The sequence below is a fragment of the Bactrocera neohumeralis genome, chromosome 4 (genome assembly GCF_024586455.1).
Source record: "Bactrocera neohumeralis isolate Rockhampton chromosome 4, APGP_CSIRO_Bneo_wtdbg2-racon-allhic-juicebox.fasta_v2, whole genome shotgun sequence".
NCBI classification, from domain to species: Eukaryota; Metazoa; Arthropoda; class Insecta; order Diptera; family Tephritidae; genus Bactrocera; species Bactrocera neohumeralis.
Genome location: NC_065921.1, coordinates 72,309,772 through 72,334,580, shown reverse-complemented (window position 1 = coordinate 72,334,580; position 24,809 = coordinate 72,309,772). Strand labels below are relative to the sequence as shown.

Genomic DNA, 24,809 nt, shown 5'->3' with positions numbered 1-24,809 from the left:
TGTACATATGTCACAGCAGACTGTAAGCAAAGCCAGACATTTTCATTTGAGAAGATTAAATATTGTTCACAAAAATTTAAAAATGTATGTATGTATGTACATATGTACATATATGAAACATGTACAATGGCTAACTTCAAGTTAAATGCTGTCACATTTCAATGACATTTAAGATAAATGTAAAAGATAAAAGTAATAAATATTGAATGCTCCACTTTTCCAAATAAAAATAACATCCCCATAACATTTGCACCACTATAGGATTTTCCTCATCTTAAATTTCCAAGCACTTAAAGCAGTGCTTGCTAAAAAATATGACAGAAGCATGATTTGGGGTGGTTTCACCCCCATTTCTTTTAACCCCATAACTTTAAAGAAAACTTTTTCATTACAACAAAATTGTAGATACGAAAATATGTAAGTTTTATATAAATATATAACTAGTTGCACAAATTTATATCTTATATAACATGCTCACCGTCAATTCCAATAGTTGCACCGTTTATTTATTTAATAAAAAATGCCTTTATTTCCTTGAAGAAAAAATCCTTATTGTACACTTTACACAAATTAGCAATTTAATTTTTGCAAATTAGAGCTGAACACGGATTATATTTATAAAACTTATTAAATTCGTTATTTTCTTCAAATTTTTATATTTATTTTATAACAACACATATTTCACATTGATAAAAATATTTTTAATATTTTCATGTATCTTATAGGTTTTTCACACAACACCTAGGAATAGTTTGTGGTAGTTTTTATGCGCGAAGAAAATTACAATTACGCCCAATTCTTAATAACGATATAAACGTATTAAACAACAACGCCACACTGACTGCCGCAGCCTCTGTGTCGTCGGCAATGTTTGTCCGCCCGCTTCGTAATCATTTTCATTTGCCTGATTTTCACTTCGCTGTTGCTGCACACACACATACTCCCACTGAGTTTGTACACTCGAAGTCAAAGAAAAAAGAACAAGAATAGCAAGCTGCTATTCTCTCAGTACACCACTCAATTGTTTTTGTCGTTGTTGGTATTGATGCCACTGCCGCTACTTCTATCCTACACAGCAGTTGCACACTCGAAAGTGTGAATGCACCACAGACGAATACAACAAAAATAGCACCTCACATTCAACCATTTAATTTGATTTGATTTCGCCTTTTCTTCTTTTTCTATGCGCAAGTGTTTGTGTATGTGTATGCACTTATATGTGTATTTTTGTTCTCCTCTTTTGGGCACTTTCTCGTTTAAATCTGCTTGTTCGGTATTGCCGCGGAGGTATTGTATTTGCTAGCTGCCCACCGCATCCGCTCGGTGCGAAAACAAAAACAACAATACAACATAAAACGAAAAACAATACGAAACGTCGACGTCGATGCCGACGTAAGCAACACAGCGAGATTCCGTTTTTCTTCCTACGTTTGGATTGCGTTCTTTTTTTCTATGTATTTTTGCTTTTGCACTGATTTTGTTTTTTTCTCAATTGCTTTTGCCCATACACTTTTTGCTTTACATTGCTTGATTCACAGACGTAGGCAAAATTTAATTCATTTTAATGAAGATTTCACTTCGATATCCTTGCTAATATCAAACACTTGTGCAATATTTTAATAATTTTTATTTATTTTATATGTTTAGGCACTTTTGTTGGTTTATTTCTCATTGAAATATTTTATAATCAACAAAATAGAGGGCAGCAAACTTTTCACGTAAATCTAAAATCAAAGAACGAAAATTACTAACAGTAGTTGCCACGTTGATCAGCTCATCGAAACATCACACGTTGTAAGAATTTATCATAACATCTAATAGTACATTATTGAGGTATAAAAATTAAACACTTTTAGCAAATAATTTATATTTTCTGAAAATTTATTTGTAAAAATCTTTATTCTTGCTTTATATTCAATTTCATTGCATCAACTCTTTGGTTTTTCCTGTTGCGCAAATATGGCAATGATTGATAAATCAGTGCTGTTGTCTTTTTATTGTAATAAGTTTTTAAAAGACCGTTTTTCAATGATTTAATTTTTAAAATCAATTTATTATTATAATATTATTACAGTTTATCAAATAATATTTCCTGCTAATATTTAAGGAATCTTGTATAAAAACTAAATTTCATTCTTAAAGTTAAACGAGTTGTCGTGTCACATATAAATTTTTGTAGTTGGTAACGCAATAGAATCAAAACAAATAAATGTAAACACAACCCATATGATTTTGACGTTTAAGTTACATACATAGATTTTCTTATTGCATCAGTTATTCAAACAAAATGTTTATTTTACGAACAATATCTAAAACAAATTTAATTTATCAATGTCAACGCACTTTTAATAGTATTTCTGCAAACAATAACATAAATTTGCTAAACAAACTTAAAAGCGACAATTTACAAAAACGTAAACTATGGGGTTACGTAGCAATTGCGTTCAACAAAGTTGACAGTGAGCGATTATCCAAAGTGGGACCGGAGCGGCTGTGTGCAGAATGGATATTGAAAAATGGTGGTGCAGTCGGTTTAGTAGGCATGCAAAATCGGGTACTTAAGGACTACAATAGTCTGCCACCTGAGTCGGTAAAATTCTATCTGCAAGTCATTGATGCCACTAATGCATCTATTATGAAAATGGGACTTGATCATTTTGCCGGTTGTCGGCATATAGATACAGTTATATTTGACAATTGTAAGCATTTGGAAGATGGAGGTCTTGCAGGTTTAGTACATTTGAAAAACACACTTAAAAGATTACAAGTTTCTGGTTGCTATAATCTGCGAGACAGTTGCTTTGATGTAGTAGCTCAATTGACGGCGCTGGAACAGTTACGTTTGTTCGATTTGTTATATGTGAAAGATATACAAGGCGTAGCCACTAAACTACGGCAAGCGTTACCGAATTGCAAAATTGAAGTGAGAGCCTCCAAGTAGACTGATTTTCGAGCTGAAAATTTTAACAACTGAAAATGTACATACATATATGCATACAAATATTTGTGTGTCTTTAAGTGAAACATACGTCATAAAAAATGCACATTTTCGTACATATTTTCAACACTTATGCTCACCATTTGTAATGGTTCATGTTTTTCTTGGAGACGCACTGTATCAAACCGAACACCTTTTAAATGTGTAACCGTCGCTAAGTGTATACTCACATACAAATATAATGTATTTGCATACAAAATTCTTTAAAACAAAATTATTTATCTTTGATATTTCTGTAGTAAGTTAAGTTTTTAATAAAGTCAACATTGTTTAATAGCAATTGCGCTAAAAATATCATTCATTGAAAGCACCATACCAAATTTATCTTCTTAACTGAGCTTGCAATTTTATGCCAAAAAGCTTTTACACAAAATAAATAAAACAGAAAATATGTAGGAAATAAAGATGAAGTTAAAACTAGGCGGTAGGCATAAATGCATAGTGCTAAAGTCGTAATTATGTGCAGAGGCTATCTAACTGCGATTTACATTAATTTCAGTGTCTCAATTGCGGCAATGATGCGTTGCACTTCACCCTCCGACTGTTGCAGTTTCTCCGTGTTGGACGTTTGCACTTCAGCCGGCACTTTAGTTGCATAATCAGCTGCCTGCATAGCTTGCTTCAATTTGTGCACAGTTTGGTCTAACTGTTCCTTACGTTTTTGCAACTTCGTAATTTCCTTGTCCGATTCGATGAGACCCTTGAGCAACAAATGCACTTCACATTGCGCACTCACAGTGAGTATGGCGCAACCCGCTGGCGGTTGAGTGTCAAATTCGATTTTAGAACAGTAGGCAATCGTGGTCAAATCGCTGGCATATTTTTTGAGTATCGCATTAGGCTGTTCATCGGTGCAAACAATGTACGCCTCGGTCTTCACTTTATTGGGAAGATTGTAATCGGAACGTGCTGAACGTATGATACGCGCTGCTTTCTGCATAAACTCGACATCTTTCTCCACCTTCTCATCGTGCCAAGTAACGTTCTCTGCAACAAAAAAAATTTAATTTTGGTCACCAAAAGCAAGAAAAAAATATAATAAAACATACCTGGATAAGCGGCCACGGAAATGCTGGGTGTCGTGTCGGCGCGTGGTAGGCGCTGGAATAATTCCTCGGTAATGAATGGCATGAATGGCGATAGTATGCGCAAACCCAAATCTAAACACACGAATAGCGTGCGGCGCGCAGCAGCTTTCTGTGCCTCACTGCCATTTTGGAATATCGGCTTCACGCACTCCAGATACACATCACACAAGTCGTACAACCAAAAGCTGTAGCAAGCGCTGGTCGCAGCTGCGAAATCATACTGCACAAAACCAGTGTTGCATGTCTCGATAGCTGTGGCCAGACGTGATAACACCCACAAATCCATATTGTTTTCATTGCCACTGAGCGGCAAATCCGATGTATAGCGCTCCTCGCCGGTGAAGTACATCAAGGCGAATTTCGTTGCATTCCACAATTTGTTACAGAAGAAACGGTAGCCTTGCACACGATTAATATCCAGATTAATATCACGAGCTTGAGTAATATAGGCGCAGAGTGCAAAACGTAGCGCATCAGAGCCACATTCCGGAATGCCATTGGGGAAATCTTGCTTTTGGCCAGCTTTAGCTTTTTCAATTTCACGTGGATCCAAATTGGAATCGTACAGCAGCTTATGTAAGTCCTCAAGTGATATGCCTCTAATCACATCCATGGGATCGATGACGTTACCCAAGGATTTGGACATTTTGCGACCATGTGCATCACGCACCATGGGGTGCAAATACACTTCCTTGAATGGCAATTTGCCGAGCAGTTTTTGTCCAAAGAATACCATGCGCGCAACCCAGAAGAAGAGAATATCATGCCCGGTTTCTAGCAGAGTTGTTGGATAAAAGGCTTGCAAGTCTGCCGTATTGTCAGGCCAACCGAAGACCGAGAAGGGGAACAGACCGGAACTGAACCACGTGTCTAGCACATCTTCATCCTGGTGTAAGACGATTTTGCTGGAATCCACATTGAATCTTTCAGCGGCTTTTTTAAGAGCTTCTTGCTCTGTACGAGCAACGATCCAGTAAGCCTCATCGTCGGCCTGTAAAAACAAACACAGAAATTTAAATATATTTACTTTGAGAAATTTTTAAAATAAATTGTATGAGTTACCCGCTCATCCGTTTTAGTAAGCTTATGCATAATTAGAATTCATAAAAATTATAGTTTAAATATAATATCGAGTTAATGTCAACAAAGTACTAACCGTGCCGGCTTTAATGCTGTCATCATTGAAGCTCACATGGTAGGCCGGTATACGATGTCCCCACCACAACTGGCGCGAGACACACCAATCGCGTATGCCCTCCATCCAGTGATACCAGATTTTGGTGTGATGTTCCGGTATGATTTTCAAGTCGCCCTTGCGCACGGCTTCAGTTGCGTCAGCGGCCAACTGATCGCATTTCACATACCTAAAGCAAATTTTAAAATATTTCGTATTCAAAATAAAAAAAAAAATTTTACCACATACCATTGCGGTTTAATCATGGGTTCCACTACGTCTTTGGAGCGACTGCAGAACGGCACGACCATAGGATTGTTGACTGTCTCGCGATATAGACCCAGTTCTTTCAGTTTTTCCAGGATGCGCTTGCGACAATCGAAACGTTTCATACCCTTGAATTCGCCATAATTGCCGATAATGTAGCCATCGTCATTGAAAATTGTGATGAATGGTAAATTACAGCGTTTGCCCACTTCATAATCGTTAGGATCGTGAGCAGGTGTAATTTTCACGGCGCCCGTACCAAAATTCATATCAACAAAGTCATCCAAAACGATTGGTATACGACGATCGCAGAATGGATGTTGCACGAATTTGCCATGCAAATGCTTGTAGCGTTCATCTTGCGGATGTACAGCCACAGCAGTATCACCCAACATGGTTTCAATACGCGTAGTGGCCACCACAACTTCTTCATCGGAATTCTCGATTTTATAGGCAAACTTTATTAGAACACCAAATTCAACCTATAATGGAATATGTATAGTGATTAGCATGAAGAACATTTTTATTTTTTTTTTGTAAATCAAATACCTTCTCATCATAACCGGGTATGGAGAAAAATGTTCTGCCGGGTATGTCAATTTTGTCGACTTCAATGTCTGATATAGCTGAACGCAGCGCGCAAGACCAGTTAACAAGACGTGCACTACGGTAGATACTGCCATCCTCATGCAGACGCACGAAAGCCTCAGTAACAGCCTTACATAATTTTGGATCCATGGTAAAAGCCACACGCGTCCAGTCATAAGACGAACCCAAACACTTAAGTTGATCGTAGATACGCACACCTTTTTCTCTACGCCAATCCCATATTTTTTCAATGAACTTTTCACGTCCCAAATCGTGTCGCGTCAGCTTCTCCTCGCGCCAAAGTTTCTTTTCAACCACCACTTGTGTGGCAATGCCAGCGTGATCACAGCCTGGCACCCACAGTGTAGTAAAGCCCTTCATACGATGGTAACGCGTAATGGCATCCTCAATAGCATTAGTTAAAGCATGACCCAAGTGTAGTGAACCAGTCACATTGGGTGGTGGAATTACCATAACAAATTTGCCTTTGGGATTCGGTTCGGATATACTGGTGCGCTAGAGAAAGATAAACAATAAAAATGTAATTTGACAGCATAAACATTACAGCGAATATGCACGTAAGTGACGAAACTGCAATTGAAGTTTCATCAACAGCAGTGTTGCGGCAGGCCTGTGTACTGCACCTACATATAAGCAAACATTAGAGCTGACTCACATTCTCTAATTGCTAATATATGTATAGGTGTTTGTACATTTATACGTACATATATGTAGTGTGTATTTTGCAGACTACTTACGCCATATTCCGGTGTGAAAAATCCTTCCTTTTCCCACCAACTATACCACTGCGCTTCAACATAACGTGGACTGTAAGCGTCTGGTAGTGCGCCTGTAATATCCTTCTTCTCGCCAGGTGCAGTATTTGCGGTATATATAGCAACCTCTTTGGTCTCCTTAACTTTTTTCTGCAATATTGTATAAATTTCAACTAATAAATAATGCAGAAATTTTAATTCAAAGCACAATAACAAAGGGCACTACGGTGGTTGTTGATTTTTACTTTCACTTCTGTGCCAACATTGCAATTGTAAAATGTAAGTACATGTGTATGCACGTATTTATATTTTTCGTTTTTGGTGGGCTATTGTTTTGAGCACTCACCTCTGGTTTTTCTTTTTTCTCCGTTGGTGCGGGTGCAGCCGCTTTTTTGTCCAACTTTGCTTGTAATTTGGCCAACTTTTCGGCCTTTTTAGCCTCTTTTTCCAATTGCTTGGCAGTTTTTGGTGGACCAGCAGCAGACACCTCGCCGTTTGCAGGTTCCGATTGGGTCACAATTTCACCGTTTGTATTTGCTTGCTCCATCTTATTGTAGCAAGTAACTTCAATTGAGGTTTTAGAAGTAACGACCTATGGAATTATTATATTTGCAGATGCAAATTTGAGTTATTTATATAGGTTTGGTTGCCACGAGGTACTACTGCTGCAACACGAAATTTGTTGAAAAATGACAACTAAAGTGAATGCAGTGTGTAGTAGTAATGCTGACTACTTACTATGATTTATTGCGCGATAAAGTTGTAGTACAAAAAATCCTGTGCTCTTTTTGCATGTTGTATGTTGATATTTTGTGTACAAATTTGTTTCAATAATGTCTTATAATTTAAAAGTATAATAACGCGTAAAACTTACGCTAATCTTAAATGTAAATTTATGATTTTCAATTATTTGCGGTCTTATTGGTCTGTTTCGATTTTTCTTATCGATTTCATGCACTTGCGGCGAAGTCAACCAACTACGATCTCTATCTTAGAATATTCACTTTTCTTTATCATTTTCGTTCTTTCTGTTTGTAGATTTTTCACTTTTATGGCAAATAAGTAGCATTTAAATCTTTAAAATGTGCATAAACGTTTAGAAAATACCAGGTGGTATAAAAAATACAAAAACACAAACAGGAAAAGTCGTGAATTAAAATATTGTAAAAACAAAAGTAAGCAGTTGCGAAGAAGCTGATTTTTTACCCCCCTGCCCGGTGTACGAATACAAGGAAATGTCTTCCGAGTTGAAAAAACTTTCAGAGGAATCTCTTTTACAGCCTCCAGAAAAGGTCTTTGACATTATGTGCAAACTTGGCGAAGGTAGCTATGGCTCCGTTTATAAAGCATTGCATAAAGAAAGTAGCTCAATAGTAGCCATCAAATTGGTGCCTGTAGCGTCCGATCTGCATGAAATTATTAAGGAGATCTCAATAATGCAGCAATGCGATTCACCGTATGTGGTGCGCTACTATGGTTCCTATTTTAAGCAATATGATCTGTGGATATGCATGGAATATTGTGGTGCTGGTAGTGTATCAGATATAATGCGTCTACGTAAGAAAACGCTAACCGAAGACGAAATAGCCACGATACTCTCCGATACATTACAGGGTTTAGTGTATTTGCATCTGCGTCGCAAAATACATCGTGATATAAAGGCTGGCAATATATTGCTGAACACAGAGGGCTATGCCAAATTGGCAGATTTCGGAGTAGCAGGTCAACTTACAGATACGATGGCGAAACGTAACACAGTTATTGGCACGCCATTTTGGATGGCACCGGAAGTAATTGAAGAAATCGGTTACGATTGTGTGGCAGATATTTGGTCGTTAGGAATAACAGCATTAGAAATGGCCGAAGGTAAACCACCATATGGTGACATACATCCCATGCGTGCCATTTTCATGATACCACAAAAACCACCACCATCTTTTCGTGAACCCGATCGTTGGAGTGCTGAATTTATTGATTTTGTTAGCTTGTGCCTGGTAAAAAATCCCGATGAACGTGCCACCGCTTCCGATCTGCTCAATCATGAATTTATACGCAACGCAAAGCCGCGTAGTATACTCAAACAAATGATCGAAGAAACTTGTGCAATACGTGAGCAACAGCGCGCAAATAGAACCGGCGGTATGAGTCAAGCCAAAAATTTACCCACACAGCAAGAGGAGTTGCTGCACGAAGATGAACATGAATTTCAAGCGGAGACCGTCAAAACATTTATTGATGATCCGGGCACTTTGGTGCCTGAAAAATTTGGCGAATATCAACAGGCAACGGACAGTGATGCCACAATGATAGCACATACTGAGGATAGTGGCACGCTGGGACCTAATAACCGAGCAATGTGTGTCGCGGCTGGCACAGACAATGCAGGCGGCAGAGCCGGTGATGTTAGTGCTGCAGCAGACTCGGGAACGCTCATAGAACTGGAATCGAATTTAGGTAAGCTATGCGTTAAAAGCAATAACACAAAAATATTATTATTACTCGCTTACAGGCACAATGGTCATCAAAACAGATTCGGATGACTCCACCACGACTAAACGCAACGAATTTAATAAGCCACGCTACCGCCCCAAATTTCTCGATCACTTCGAACGTAAAAATCCTGGTGATGCCGCGATACCAACACGCATTGGTGAGGATTTGGAAAAATCAACAGCTTTTGGTGCTAATACCGAGCAGTATCAAGCAAATACACCACAACAACAACAACAGCAGCAGCAACAACAGCAACATTTAATGCAGTCACAACAAAATCACAACAATTCGAATGACACGAACTGGGAGAACAATATGGAAATGCAATTTCAACAAATCTCCGCTATCAACCAGTACGGCCTTCAACAGCATCAGCATCATTTGCAACAGCAGCAACAACAACAACAACAGCAACAAGCTGCGGCTGCTGCAGCAGCTGCATATTACGGTCATCCGCTAGTTAGTGATCATCACTTGTTGGCCATAAATAATCAGCAAAATCTATTGCGTAATCAACAACAACAACCACAACCACCTGCCTACCAGCAACATCATCTGCACACACAATCGCACGGCTATGTGGATGGTGAATTTGAATTCTTGAAATTCCTCACATTCGACGATCTAAACCAACGTTTGAATAACATTGACTCCGAAATGGAGAAGGAAATCGAAGAGTTGAACAAAAAATACAATGCCAAACGTCAGCCAATTGTCGACGCTATGAATGCTAAACGAAAGCGTCAACAAAATATTAATAATAACCTTATTAAAATTTAAATGCACGCAAGTTCTTACAGAGAGAGCGATAGAGAGAGAGAGATAACGAACAAATTGTTACTCATATAATTTAAAAAAAAGCAACTGCACTTGCGATTATGCAAAACAAACAATATTAAATAGATTATCTTCTGTTTGTGTTTAGGGTGCAACAAATTGACAATTTCTTTCACGAAATGATTTATGAATGTTTATTTGTAATTTAGTTATTAGCAATAGATACAATTTTCACATTATAAATTGTAATAAAACTCGAATTGCTATTAGTAATAATAATAGACGCAAATGCAATTATACATATGCTCATTTAGTAATACAAACCGTAAAAACAAACCTAAAAAAATCTCATAACGCCCACATCTATGTGGCGACATTAGCTTTACAATTGTATTTCAAAACAAAAAAATGTTAAATTTATAGCAATGCGTGTATGTAGAGCAAGCAAATTATTTAATGGGTGTAGAAAATTGGAATTTGTAAACGAAAAGCAAAATTGTAAGGTGCTGGCGTCAATGCAGTGCATATCACAGCAAATGGTATAGCCATACATACATACATACATATGTAGTATGTAGTATTTATAATGAGAAACGATTACAGAATGCTCACATATTTAGTATAGGATAAAAGTTTAATTTTTGGCAAACTGTATGAAATTGCATATATGTATATCAACTGCAATGCAATCTTCATGCATGCCAATACACTCTGCCCTCCTCCTGTTAACAATAACAATAAGACCGAATTGTATTCTAATTATGTATGCAAGAAACAAAGAAAAACAAATATTCTGAACGAAAACGTACACCCAGTTGGAATAGTAGTGCATAAATATAACAAAACTAGTTTTCTTGTGAGATTCTAACCTAAAAAATATTTTTTTTTTTACATAAATATAACAAAAATAATTTAGTTGTGAGATCATATTAAAAATAATGTTTTTTTTTACATAAATATAACAAAAATAATTTAGTTATCCAAATATCATCTTAAAAATATTTTTCTTTTATACCGTTGTCAAATTTTAGCACGCCTTTTAGTTTATGTGTATCCTTGTATAATGAGGCTAGTAAAATCCACCTCGCATTATAGCATTATTCATTTACGCTTTTGTCACAAATAGTTTGCTTTAATAATTTCAAATATTAGGTTATATAATTTCTTTCAACTTCCATTTAAGTAATCCGCCATTTCCGACTGGGTATTGCGTTAAAATATTATATATGGTATATTAACTTTTTTTTAGTATCATAAGCAGTGGTTCAACGACATTAAGCTTTGTAGTTTTCTTCTTCTTACTTGTTCTTCCGTTTCTTGTGCTCAGCTCGCGTGACTAAAAAATCTTTGGCAGCGTAAAAGCATTTCAGAAAATTTGTATTCACTGCATGAAAGCAGCTCATTACAGTCAATATATATACGACTACATAAGTATATACACATATAGTATATATATAAATATACAAAATTAAATATACATATATATGCAACATTTTTTAAATAAAGAAAAAATGTAAATAAGATTTTTAAACTTATTTTAACAGCTATTTATTTGATATGAATTAGAATTTGGGTCTGGATTGCAGCTAATACATAAAAAATAAGGAAAACCCCATTTAACCTTCAAAAAAAAAAAAAAACAATTTGTATGGCGGATATAGCCTATAACAATCCGATCTGAAAAATTTGTTTGGGCATTGTACAGTTACCTTGGAAATATACTTCACACTAAATTTCGTGAAGATATCTCGTCGAATAAAAAAGTTTTCCATACAAGAACTTGATTTTTAACACTCAGTTTGTATGGCAGCTATAGGCTATAGTAATCCGATCTGAAAAATTTCTTCGGATATTATAGCGTTACCTTGTAAAATAATTTATATTAATTTTCATGGAGATATCTCGTCAAATAAAAAAGTTTTCCATATAAAAACTAGGTTTTGAACAATAAGTTTGTATGACAGCTATAGACTATAGCAATCTGATCTGAAAAATTTCTTCGGATATTATAGCGTTACCTTGTAAAATAATTTATATTAATTTTCATGGAGATATCTCGTCAAATAAAAAAGTAGTCCATAAAAGAACTTGATTTTGATCGTTCAGTTTATATGGCAGCTATATGCTATAGTTATCCAATATTGACGATTCCAACAAATAAGATGCTTCTTAGGGAGAAAAAGACATGTGCAAAATTTCAGATCCATATCTTAAAAAGTGAGCAGCTCGCTAGTGTATATACTGGCAGACGGGCTAAATCGTGTCCCTCTCAATATAACCTGTTCAGAATATCGATATTTAGAGGGCGTTTTAGCTGCAATATATGACTAAGTAATGAAAGACGCACACATCATTCGTTGTAGTGCATAATTTTAATTTTATGTGCAAATCTCAAATTTTGTAAAAAAAATTATACAAAGCGAATAAGTATACATTGATGTATGTATGTATATAGCGTATATATAATATTACTTAAAGTTACGATAATATAGTTTAATGGTTGTGGTGTACGCGTAATATTTCAAAAGCATTTATTTTTCTTCACTGCATTCGCGAGCACAAGTTTTTTTAATCTGCATCCATTTTTTGTGTTTCCGCATCCTCTTGAGTGCTCCCAGCAGCTGGCGTAGCATCTGTATCTTCAATATCCATATTTTCAGCAGAATTTTCCAACTCACGCAACTGTTCACGCAAATCATCCGGCAAACTGTTTTCACTCAGCGCGCGTGGATCTTCGCCCTCAATCACAATCTCTTCCGGATCGGGTGCACGTGGCAGGAATTCCGCATCTGCGTACAATTTAGCGAAGATCTCACGTGCACTGGTTATAGATTTATCGTAATCTAATTCATAATAGGGTGTGCTGGTGCAAAATATCGGCGTTGAGATATCAACGTTCGGAGTAGCCGAAGTACGTTCGCGTCCCATAATTGTGAAGTAAGCCGAGTATAGTAACTTTGGCGCATTTTCGTCATCGGGATTGAATACTTGTGAAACAAAAGGCGCCAGATCTTGCGCGGGCTGATCGCTTTGCGCAGTTGTCGTAATATGAAAGAGAACTGAAATCGAGAAAATATTTATTAAAGATTTCGTATGCAAAAAAATGTGTCTACTTTTAGGCGTCAACACTTACATACTCCTTTAGGGCAAGTGCCAGAAAAATGTGAAAGCTGTATAAGTATAGCTTCCTGCGAGCCGGCCAAAAGTCTAAGTAAATTTACGCCTCCGCCACCGGAATTCAACTCTTCTGAGCCCAATGGTGTAGCAGTCAAGAAAATACCACGAGAGAGTGAATTTACCAATTCACCTTGCCCATAAACACCAACATTTCGTTGTAGGAATGCATTAGGCAAATGTCCTGGCGCAGTAACGACATGTTGCGCTTTTATAGTTTTACCTTCAAGTACCACACTCGCCATATTGGTATCCGCTTCGATGTTGATATCGTCGATGTGTCGTTTCAAACAGTAAATACCACCAAATACTGCGCAGAGGCGACAAAAGCATTGTGGTATTTCACCACAACCATACATGGGAAATAGGAACGGTGTATTACCGTAACGTCCGAGACTATTGAGAAACTGTTGTGTACGCGCCATTCCCTCCTCGAAGGAAGTGTCATCATTGCACATTGCAATTGCTTGCATTACACAAATACTAATCTTTTCGGTAACCTTCTGCTCCTGCAAATATTCACGGAATGTTTTGCCACGAAATTCTAAGGCATCTTCGTCGGTTTTGTCTTCCCCGTAAGTCATGCATAGCGTTAAGAATTTCATGAGTAGTCGTTTTTCCACAATGTTCAAGTCTTTAGTGTTGAACACATCACTGCGTGAGCAAGGCACATTGATTATATTATTTTGAAATCGCGTGCACACACGGTCCACTGCACGAAACTCTGCGTAGCGACAAATATTCGAAGATACAAGTAACTGCACCAAACGTCCAGCAGAATAGAGAATCTTTGGACTTAAATCTAAATTGAAACGTCGCGATTGTTGTAGCAATGTTTCACGCGACCAGTCTAACACATTTTGCTTGGCAGCATCAGTCTTTATGTTGGTCTCGCCTGCTACAATATCAGAGTTGACCGTATCCGATTCTGCCTCCTCTACTTTAAGTTTCTCAGCCACGTGCCATTTCTGACTAGCATTGCGTAGTTCTTTGTTAGCGCCTTGTTCCAAAAGAGCACAGAATGATTCCAAATTAAAAGACGCCCAAACACCACCATAATACTCATTAGGATCGATATGTAAGACGGTTTTTCCTATACGACTTGCAGCAGCAGCCACACAACTTTCCGGAAATCCAGTACCAATAACGATCAAATCGAATTTGTCTGGTAAATCGTCAGACATTTTTACATTAATTAATTTGTCAATAAAATTTCCAAATATTTACGAGAAAAGTAATTTTCGTTGCAAGCCGTACGCTGACGTATGAGTAATGAACAAATCAGCTGTTCCGAGCAAAAAAGATAACAAGAAAACAAAAGTAATTAAAAGGCTTGTGTTTTGTTGACATTCGCGAAAAATGTAAACAAAAATTATAAGAATTGCCAGATTTTTATTGGTGTTTGTTGTGATTTTGAAATAAATTAAATTAATTTAAAAAATAGGATGTCAGAATCCATATGAATTGGATTGTGATATCACAATTAATCAAAACTATAAGTCAGCAACCAATCTTAAACTGGATAAGTTCCTCTATCCGTACGTACCCATATTAAGCCCGAAATCGGGTGATGCTATTCTAAATCCCAGCCTAATTTTATATCACAGTTCCATAATTAAATTAGTAATATTTTATGTATTCAATACGAATTATACAATTGTAAGTAATTGCGTTATTAATAATTCAGTCAGGCCAATATCTCATAGGGTTAAGGACTTCGCATTTTTGCTTCTGGTTTCTGTTCTCAACATCTTACAAAAATTCACTTGTTGCTTAGCAACCTGAGCATCAACAGAATAAGCGAACAAAACAAACGAAAAAAATTTCTGTAAAATTGTTTTTCAATTTTGCGGAAGAATTATTCGGACTAAAAATTATATTGGTAATTCAAAAAATATTTGAGTTGTGTTTTGAAGACAAAATAATTATAAACAATAACTGTACAACCAGTGAAAATGGTATAATGTCGACGAAAAAGTGGAAAAACACTTTAATTAAAAATGCTATACACACATATGCATATGTAATGAGGAAATTTTAGAGCTGCAGTTTTCATTAATGGTTAAAGATAGCAATTGGAAAATGTAAGTAAATGTAAATGTAAAGAGTTTTAAAAACAAAAGGAAAATTAAAAAAATAAATAAATAAATATTTTTTTTTTTAATTTTTTCAGTCGCGTCGTATTGGAGTGAGTTTTCTTTGGCCAACGTTTGTCTAACAATAATCACAATTTAGGAATATACATCGAAAACTACGCTTTGTAATGTCATTCGACAAATTGCTGTACAAATTCGATGACCCACATGGGCCTGGCGACGTTTATTTTATTTGGCAAAAAGGTACCTTGGGTGGCCTATTGGCTACCACTGGTTCGGACGGTTCAGTTGCGATATTCAATCGCCAAGGCCAATTGGTTGAACGTTTACTGTTAGCTGGGTAAAAGTACCACAATTTTGTGCACTAATTCATAAACATAAAATATTTCTAAATATTTAGATTATGTTCCGGTTTTGCATGGGATAATTGCGGCGATTTATTGGGTATTATTAACGCCAGTACGCCGGTCATCACTATATGGGATGCCAGCACACAATTGAAAACGACCATTGAGTCAGGCTTGCGCGATCCGCTCACTTGTATAGTGTGGTCCAAACAGGAACAAGTGTTGGCTGTGGGCACAGCGCGTGGCAATTTGGCTATTTATAACCATCGCTCAGGCAAGCGTACGCCGATTTTGGGTAAACACAACAAGCGTATTACATGCGGCGCTTGGTCAGCACAAAATTTACTAGCGCTCGGCTCAGATGATAAAAGTTTCAGCTTAAGTAATGAAGCTGGTGACACAGTGCGTGTGGTGCAATTGCGTGATGCGCCCACTGATATGTATTTCTCACAAATGGCTAGTGAGGAGCGTGTCAGTGGCAGTAATGGTAGTTTGGGCGATGCTAGCGGTAGTGTAAGTGGTGTTGGTGCTGGTGCTAGTGGTGGTGGTGAAAATACCGTTAGCATGATTATCGGCAAGCGTACTTTGTTTCTGTACTATTTACCCGAACCGGATGCGCCAACGGAGCTGGGTTTTCAAAGTCGTTACGGTTCGTTGTTGCAGCACAAATGGTTTGGTGATGGTTATATTTTGTTGGGTTTCTCGAATGGGCATGTTGTGGCAATATCAACGCATCCACGCGATGTCGGCCAAGAATTGTGGCAAGTGAAAAATCATAAAGAGGAATTAACTGGTGTCGCATACTGTCCATCATTGGACATAGTGGCGTCGTGTGGCGATGATACGTGAGTACCGTCAGTTCTCAAAGTTGTAAAAAACACATTTAAAATTAAATACAATTTTTTCTTGTAGCATAAAAATCCATTCAATTACGAACTTACAAGAAACCGAAAAAATCATAACCGTGCCTGACCATTCGGGTGTGCAAATGATCGACTGGTCCAGCGATGGGCAATTACTAGCTGTTACCTCCATGGCTGGCACAGTTTATATATATGTTACCAAACTAACGGTGCTGTATGCCGTCTCACCGCCGCGCATTGCTATTTTGAGCAGCTTGTCAGAGGTGTCTATTTACGTCTACTCGCCGGAGAAGGTATGTAAATATTTTAAATTTCTTTTGAAAATATATTATTTTAACTCTAAGTTAATTTTTAGTCGTCCAAACCTATACCATATCGTCTGAGTCTAGTTGACGAGCCTAGTTTCCTGGCAATCGGCCCATATCATCTTGCAACCGGGCTCGACAATCACGTTTGGTTCTATGACCTGGGTAAGACGTTGGGTGATCAGCCGCAGTTGCTTAGCGAGCGCGATTTCCCTGCGCCCATTACTGATTTCGGTCTGAACGCCGATTACTGCGCGGCACTATGCGGTCCACGCTTGTCATTGCAAGCAATCGTAACGGATAATCCGAATGTCAAGGATAAGCTTTCGCAGACATTTCCAACCGCGTTGGCGGCGCTCAACGAAGCTGTGATCACGTGCTTCTGTTTGACGCAAGAATTCCTAATCTTCGCCACCGATGTGAGTCAAAATAGTTTCCTACTCAATTACAGTTATGTTTTAAACGTTTTTGCTTATAGCTCGGTCATCTTATATACTTTTCGCTGGATAAATGGGATGTCTGCACTAAATACTCTCATAACATGGGCATACGAAAGCTGTATACCGATACGGAGGGCACGAAAATAATATTTGTTGATGAACATGGTCAAGGTTATGTTTTTCTGCCGGTAATTTAATGACTGTTCACACGTAGCAATAATAAAAATGTATGTATGTATGTATGTGTGTGAGTAATTTTTTTTTACTATATTTGCAGGCTTTGGAGGAAGCTATCATTATAACGGATTTTCCGAAAAAATGCGAAGGCTGCTTATGGGATGTAGCACAACAGCACGTATTTATAACCTTCGACACTAAATCGGTGACCACACACGTCTTCGTGCGTTACTCGGTGAATGGTAAAATACTTCGTATTATAGTATAGCATAATAGCTTAAGATTTACTTATCACTGCCCCTCGTTAGGTAAACATACATTGAAAATTGGCGAAAGCAAACTGAATGCGGCGCAGTTGCCGTTGATGTTGTGCGACGGTGAAATGGTGCTGCACATCGATGGCGGTCAATATGCTACTCAGACGCTGTCCACACACCTGGTTACGCCGAGCATTAGTCCTAGTGTGAATTTAAAAACGCTTTTGAGTCTCAAAAATTACGTGGAGGCCTACAAGACTTGCGAGCGCATGAATGCGCGTTCCGGTTGGTTGGAATTCGGTGAGCAGGCGATAGCCGATTTGGAACCAGATATCGGTAAGCAGTGTTCGCGGCGTAACTGCACTCGTATGTGGTTTCGTTTTCTTACTGCGTTTATATTACAGCTTTACGTGGTTATCGCCATATCGCCGATGCCGCTATGGTCAGCGCCTTGGAGAATATGCGCTACATTGAGGATGTAACCATGCTAACTGGCTTTTGTTGCCTTCTGTTGGGGAAATATGATGAGGCGAAAGATAACTTTTTGCGCGGCTCATATACCAAAGAAGCGCTCGAAATTTGCCGTGATTTGTTGCAGTGGGAGCAGGCATTGTTGTTGGCGCATAAATTCGAACCAGATGAGGTGCCCTTTATCGCGCGTGAATATGCTCAGCAGTTGGAGTTCACGTGAGTTGATAGTAACGAGCATTTAGTTGAATATGAAGTTGTTCAGTTTGTTTTGACGTCGTGAAGACGTGTTTAGAGTAGAAAGTTGCTGTTGTTGTTTCGGTTATATAGACCCGATTTCGTCGGAACGTATAATAGGATTTTATTTTCTTGAAAAAAATTTCTCAAAACAACCGGTCAGGGGAGTTGCCAAGATAGTTTTGGGTATTCTCCTTCCGATTGGCTTTTATAATTTGAACACAGGATATACGAAGTTTGCCGAAGGAAAAGTCGAAGAACCCTTAATATATCCATCTATCTTTCCGTCTGTATATACACGAAGTTGTCTCTCGATTTTTGGGATATCACTACGAACTTCCGCGCACGTACTTTTCTTCTTAAGAAGCTGCTCATTTGTCGGAACCACCGATATCGAACCAGTATATTTGTTGTTGTTGTAGCCGCATATTTGACAGTCTTTGGCCGAATAAAAATGCGGATCCGTCCCGCTTATGTAGCCCCGACTGTTGTGAAAGATCTAGTTAAATATATAGGTTATGTTACACTGGTAACAGTCACGCCATATATACCCCTACAGTTCCTTTGTAATGCCAGATGGAGAGTTACTAATACGAACTGAAGTTTACGTCATGAAGGACGTCAACGCTTTTTACGAAGTTTAAAAGAGATTTGATATTTAATTCTGATACTTCATCCAGTCTCTTGAACTGCGCAGCACCTAAATATCTAAGCCGAGTTCTCGATAACCGGACATCAGCAGAACAGGTGTTCCAGCGTCTCTCTCATGCTACTTCCCTGCACTTTCTACATATTGTATGCCATCGTTAATAATGTCCTTACGACTCGCATGTGATGCCAGTAAGTTATGCCCTGTGACTTGGCCAACAACCGTCCTGGAGTTTTTTCCAGACTGTGTGAGTAGAAAGTTTGCGTATTTTTCGTCCGCTCCCGTGCGTATGATCTTGGCGATCCTGCATGCTCTTAACGTAATCCATCTCACCTTGATCCGTCTGCCATCTCTTTCGGAAATTTCGTGGTATGCCGTTTTTAACGATTTGCTTTCTTCTTGAACTGGTTCGGTAGTCAAGCGGATGGCCCTTATCTTATCAGCTATTTCGTTTTCCGGAACATCGTTGTAGCCTGAGACCCAGTTTATATGCAGCCGCATGCCGACAGCCACTATATCTACTGCCTCCCTGCTTCTAACCGCTGGGCTAACACCGTATGTAATGGTACTCTTTAGCGCTGTTAGCTGTATCAGCAGCTTCCTTGATTGCAAGGGCTTCTGCCTGCAAGACACTGCAGTATTCCAGCAGCTCGAAGGCTCGCCTGAGATCTAGTTCTGCGCAATAGATCGTGGCACCAACTTCATCCGCCAGCTTTGATCCGTCCATATATAAGTTAAGATTTCCACTGATGAATCGCGTGCCCCTGCGCCATCGATCCTCTTTTAGCATGACTTGAAACCTTCACTCCCAGATAAAGCGTGAGAGTATGTGATCTATCTTATCCATCGACCTCCTACCAACGAGAATTGTCAGCAGATTATTGTGGAAAGACCTAGCGTCGCTAATCTTGCAGCTGATTTCGCTGCCGAGCTTTCCACTGCAAAGTCAATTGGTGGCAGGTCGAGTAATTTTCAAGTGCAGTCGGCGGATTGGTTCTTAGTGCTGCCGTTTTGCAGAGAGCAGAAAGCCGTTGTATTCTGTTCTGTATGACACTTTACTGGCAGCAGTCCAACACACCAAGGCACTGCCGCTCCCACGTCAGTCGGGTCTAAGTAACTGGAACGGACCTAGATTTTTATTCGGCCAAGAACTGTCAATTCGGTACCAAGTCCCGAAATTAGTTCAGGAATGTTCTCTGGCGGTACAACAAAAACAACTAAGGCACGGTAAAGTAAGTTTGTCTTGATTCGAAATTCCCACACAATTCTCACAACAGCCGGTTCTACGTTACCGGAATTGACACTGATTTTATCCATCCAACGGCTGTACCTTCGAAGATCTGACCTCGTTTAAAAAAATGGGCTTGATTTGCGCTGTGTAATACCAATGCTTAAGGACATGTGATAGGCCCCATGTAAACCTGAACATCTTCTTACATGCGTAGAGAGCACATCTGGCCTTATTCACCCTCTCCTCCACATTGAATTTTCACGTCAGTCTGCTGTCCAAAATTACTCCCAGATAATTGGTATAATCCTTAGGATACATATATCCCGTTGATCCTTGGGGTTTTCATGACGAGATCTTGTACCTCTTTGTAAACAATACCATATCGGTCTAGCTTTGTTCGAACGAACGAGACGATGCAATTTTCAGTCCTTGAATGTGTGCTGAGAGGCTTCACACGGGATCCAGTTTTCGTCGAATAGTTATGGACTGAAGAGATTCGAACACATAAACTCGTAATAATTTTTACCAATATATTTCTAGTGGCAACTACGCTGATGCATTGTATCATTATGAAAAGGGCTACAAAGAAGATCTGATTAATGACCACGAAGACGAGCTGACGAACGACTCGCCGGAATATGAGGATCATGTACGCCAATGCAAAATGGGCATAGCGCGCACTTCGATACGTGCTGGAGATTTTCGACGCGGTGTAAATACTTGCTAAATGACCATATATATAACGGTAGATTTTATATACATATTTCTCGTATTTATCCACAGATACAATATGCCGTCGAACTGAATGACAAACAATTGCTATTTGATTGCGCGGAACTGCTGGCTACCGTCGGTCACTATACCGAAGCCGCTGGCCTCTATGAGCGCGGCGAATACTACGATGAGGCCTGCAGCCATTACATCAATCTGAAAATGTGGCACAAAGCCAATCAGATATTGCCACAGGTGCAGAGCACGAAACTACACGCCGCCTACGCCAAGGCCAAGGAGGCAGATGGGCAATATCAAGAGGCTATCAATAGTTATCGCATTGCCGGCGACTTAGACGCTTGCGTGCGCATCTATCTGGATCATTTGGTCGATCCACATGCGGCGTCCGAAATTGTGCTCGAGTCACGCTCCATGGAGGCGGCAAAGATGCTGGCGAAATTCTATCAGAAAATCGGCGACATAGAGCAGGCGCTACAATTTCTAGTCATTTGCGGTTGTTTGGAGGAGGCGTTCGCACTCGCGCAGCGTCACAACAAGCTCAAACAGCATGGTGAACTGCTGCAACGCTACGAGAATGCCAAGTCCAGTGATTATCTCGCACTGGCGCATTACTTTGAGGCGGAAAAGTATACACTCTTGGCTGGCAAGTATTATTTTTTGGCGCGCGAGTTCAGCAAAGCGCTGCGCTTTCTGCTGAAAGCATCCGCTTTTAGCAACGAAGAGACGCAAGCGCTCTCACTGGCCATCGACTGTGTGGCGACGTCGAATAATGAACAGCTCGCCACACAGTTGATTGAATTCCTGTTGGGCGAAGTGGACGGCGTGCCCAAAGATCCGCGCTATCTGTTCCGCTTGTATATGGCGCGCAAGCATTACAAGGACGCCGCCAAGACCGCGGTCATTGTGGCGAATCAGGAGCAAATAGCCGGCAATTATAAGACAGCGCGCGATATGCTCTTCTCCATGTACCAAGAGTTGCGTCGCAATAACTTGGCGGTATCGGCGGATATGCGCCACAATCTGATACTCCTGCATCGCTATACTTTGGTGCGCATACACGTGAAGCTCGGCAATCATCTGCTGGCCGCCAAGCTGTTGGTGCAGGTCGCTGCCAACATCTCGCAATTTCCGGAACGTAAGTGCAATACTTACATTATGTATTAACCGTTATGCTATAAGTTTCACATATTTGCAGATATTGTGCCGATCCTCACCTCGACCGTAATCGAATGTCATCGCGCTGGCTTGAAGAAGTCCGCCTTCCTGTACGCCTCGATGCTGATGCGTCCTGATTATCGGCATCAGCTGGATGCGCGTTATGCGAAGAAAATCGAGTCCATTGTACGCAAAGCGCCGAAGGGCATCAAAATGCTTAGCGATGACATTGAGGCCGAGACAATGGAATGCCCGATTTGTGGCACGAACTTGCCGAATATGGAGGTGACTTGTCACAGCTGCAAGACGACGCTGCCCATTTGTATAGCAACGGGTCAACATATTATCAAACAGCAAATGACTTCGTGTCCGGAATGTGATTTCCTTTGCTTTCGCGCCGAAATGGAAAAGTGAGTGCTGAGCTAGAAGCAAAAATAAAAAATAATAATAATAAAACTGTTTTTGTAGAATACTTTCGGAGCTGAACGCGTGCCCGATGTGCGGCGAACACGTTGCGCCCGAACAGCTGCTCGATGTGGAGGACATACGTCCGTATATTTTGGCCTCGTCCTAGTGACTTTTTTGGTTGTATTGATCCCTAGTTTTAAGTCTAATTTGTATAGTCATTGTGTATAGTAATAAGTATGCACGTTAATTTGCACCGTTATATCTTCATATGAATAGTTAGCTAGAGATTTTGTACATACAGTTTTAATAAAAGTAACACACCTGCAAGGAATTAATTTTTTTTTGTATGCGAAATATTTTGCCTCATTCAAGCTACTCAGAACTTGGAAATTTCCTTCCAAGCTGTGAACATTCCAAGAAATGCGGATTTCTTCTTCTTTACTGGCGTAGACACCGCTTACGCGGTTAAAGCCGAGTTTGCAACAATTCTTTCGTTCTTCCTTTTCGCTGTTTGGCGCCAATTGGACATTCCTATTGTAGCCAGCTCCTTCTCCATCTAGTTTTTCCAACGGAGTAGATCTTCCTCTTCCTCTACTTCCACCGGTGGGTACTCTCAGAGCTGGAGTGTTTTCATCCATTCGGACAACATGAACTAGCCAGCTGTCTCTTAATTCGCTGAACTATATCAATGTCGTTGTATAAGTCGTAAAGCTTATCCTTCCATCAACTGCAGATTCGCCGCTGCCAATGCTCAAAGAACCATAAATCTTCCGCAGAACCTTTCTTTCGAAATTCCTTAAAGGCTGTCATCGTCCATGCCTCTGTACCAAATTGCGGGACCGGAATAATGAGTGAATTATAGAGTTGGGTCAGTCAGAAGTGGCACCTGTTGGCAAGAATTATTCTGCGTTGGATTGTTGTTGGTGTTAATATTGGTTCCAAGATAGACGAAATTATCTACAAATTCGAAGTTATGACTGTCAACAGTAGGAGCAACAGGAGCCTAGTTGCCAGTGCGACGACTGTTTGAGCTGTGGTGCAGAGCTACCTTAGTAACAAAAAATGCTGTACCAAACTAGAGAGAGATCACGACAGATAGCGGTCACGTCAGGAGTAGCACAAGGATCCCATCTAGGTTCAGACTTGTGGAACATCAGCTCCAACGCTATACTAAAACTCGAAATGCCAGACGAATCCTACTTAATTGGCCACGCGGACGACAATGCAGCAGTAATTACAGCATGAGACACAGAAGAAGCGCAAAGAAAGCTTAATCAGATCATGTTGCGTCAGTATCATGGCTTGACTTACATAAGACTGGAAACTAACTTTCTGGGTACAAGGCCGCAGGAAAGGCAGCGAAAATCATCTTCCAACTTAGCAGACTAGACTGGGCCAACATAGGGGCCCAGCCAAGAAAAGAGAAAGCTTCTAATTTCGACGACAATCAGCGTCCTATTATACGGAGCTGAGATCTGGCAAGATGTGCTTAGAAAGGAAAATCGGCGTAAGATAGTGGCCAGAGTCACCGCAATCCAGTCCTCGGAGTTGTATCAGCCTACCAAACAGTGTCAGGCAATATTAGTTATAAGCGGTAAAGCCCCAATTGACCTTCTGGCATACGAAAGGAAAAAGCTATGGCCAGACAAGCAAAAGACTTAAACTTAAGGACAAGCCGTAAATTCGTAGAATTCGACTTTTACACAACTCAGCTGTTATCCGGTCACGGATACTTCAAAAAAGTACCTCCACAGAATAAGAAAAGTGCGCGATGCCAACGAGAAGGCACCGCTGCAGAAGACCTGGTTGGCTCGGGATGAAAAGGGTGGCCGATCAGAATGGGAGTCAGGTTGCCTATTTGAGCCCCTATGGACCGGGGTGCCCTCTGTTGGTCACTGAGATGATGTGGCGGTGCAGTGCGCGAACTAGGTACAGCAAAATTTCCTCCGTGGCCGAGTTGGACTCATTGTCAGCGCGAGTCATGAGGCTACGAAGCAACCCTGCTGCAAGGCGTTGCTCCAGTGACGACAAGCTTAAACTAAGACTGGGTTAGATTTCCAGCCCTTGGTCGGATAAAATCCAAGTCAATTCCGTAGAACCTCCTCCGCA

General features: G+C 39.7%; 6 protein-coding genes across 7 annotated transcripts in view; 3 read left to right on the top strand and 3 right to left on the bottom strand.

Annotated features, from left to right (window-relative positions):
- LOC126755381 (leucine-rich repeats and immunoglobulin-like domains protein 3) overlaps window positions 1–1,634 on the bottom strand; it is a 36,320-nt gene extending 34,686 nt beyond the window's left edge. Inside the window, exon 1 of the mRNA XM_050467918.1 lies at window positions 479–1,634. The gene's annotated coding sequence lies outside the window, so the exon portion shown is untranslated. The remainder of the gene's footprint in view (window positions 1–478) is intronic.
- A 616-nt stretch (window positions 1,635–2,250) lies between these two features.
- LOC126755158 (ATP synthase subunit s, mitochondrial) lies at window positions 2,251–3,278 on the top strand. The gene has a single exon (XM_050467537.1). It carries the CDS (start codon window positions 2,288–2,290, stop codon window positions 2,939–2,941), a length of 654 nt encoding a protein of 217 aa, XP_050323494.1. The 5' UTR covers window positions 2,251–2,287; the 3' UTR covers window positions 2,942–3,278.
- LOC126755157 (valine--tRNA ligase) lies at window positions 3,213–7,588 on the bottom strand. 2 transcript variants are annotated; one of them, XM_050467535.1, is made up of 8 exons: window positions 7,238–7,588; window positions 6,874–7,041; window positions 6,077–6,631; window positions 5,510–6,009; window positions 5,243–5,450; window positions 5,149–5,169; window positions 4,048–5,077; window positions 3,213–3,985 (listed from the first exon to the last, which is right to left on the bottom strand). In XM_050467535.1, exons 1-8 carry the CDS (start codon window positions 7,436–7,438, stop codon window positions 3,483–3,485), a joined length of 3,186 nt encoding a protein of 1,061 aa, XP_050323492.1. In that variant the 5' UTR covers window positions 7,439–7,588; the 3' UTR covers window positions 3,213–3,482. The 2 variants fall into 2 exon arrangements, with proteins under 2 accessions (XP_050323492.1, XP_050323493.1); XM_050467536.1 differs by lacking the exon at window positions 5,149–5,169.
- A 294-nt stretch (window positions 7,589–7,882) lies between these two features.
- On the top strand, window positions 7,883–11,696 carry LOC126756344 (serine/threonine-protein kinase hippo). Its single transcript, XM_050469328.1, has 2 exons — window positions 7,883–9,345; window positions 9,401–11,696. The coding sequence occupies exons 1-2, from the start codon at window positions 8,127–8,129 to the stop codon at window positions 10,162–10,164; spliced, it is 1,983 nt and encodes a 660-aa protein (XP_050325285.1). The 5' UTR covers window positions 7,883–8,126; the 3' UTR covers window positions 10,165–11,696.
- Window positions 11,697–12,514: 818 nt separating this feature from the next.
- On the bottom strand, window positions 12,515–14,614 carry LOC126756345 (rab proteins geranylgeranyltransferase component A). Its single transcript, XM_050469329.1, has 2 exons — window positions 13,295–14,614; window positions 12,515–13,220 (listed from the first exon to the last, which is right to left on the bottom strand). The coding sequence occupies exons 1-2, from the start codon at window positions 14,517–14,519 to the stop codon at window positions 12,730–12,732; spliced, it is 1,716 nt and encodes a 571-aa protein (XP_050325286.1). The 5' UTR covers window positions 14,520–14,614; the 3' UTR covers window positions 12,515–12,729.
- Window positions 14,615–15,128: 514 nt separating this feature from the next.
- On the top strand, window positions 15,129–23,031 carry LOC126756343 (WD repeat-containing protein 19). The gene is made up of 13 exons (XM_050469327.1): window positions 15,129–15,419; window positions 15,509–15,771; window positions 15,832–16,623; window positions 16,691–16,934; window positions 16,997–17,365; window positions 17,425–17,574; window positions 17,664–17,805; window positions 17,872–18,156; window positions 18,225–18,507; window positions 20,946–21,117; window positions 21,189–22,272; window positions 22,333–22,702; window positions 22,761–23,031. Exons 2-13 carry the CDS (start codon window positions 15,599–15,601, stop codon window positions 22,864–22,866), a joined length of 4,170 nt encoding a protein of 1,389 aa, XP_050325284.1. The 5' UTR covers window positions 15,129–15,419; window positions 15,509–15,598; the 3' UTR covers window positions 22,867–23,031.
- The last annotated feature ends 1,778 nt before the right edge of the window (window positions 23,032–24,809 follow it).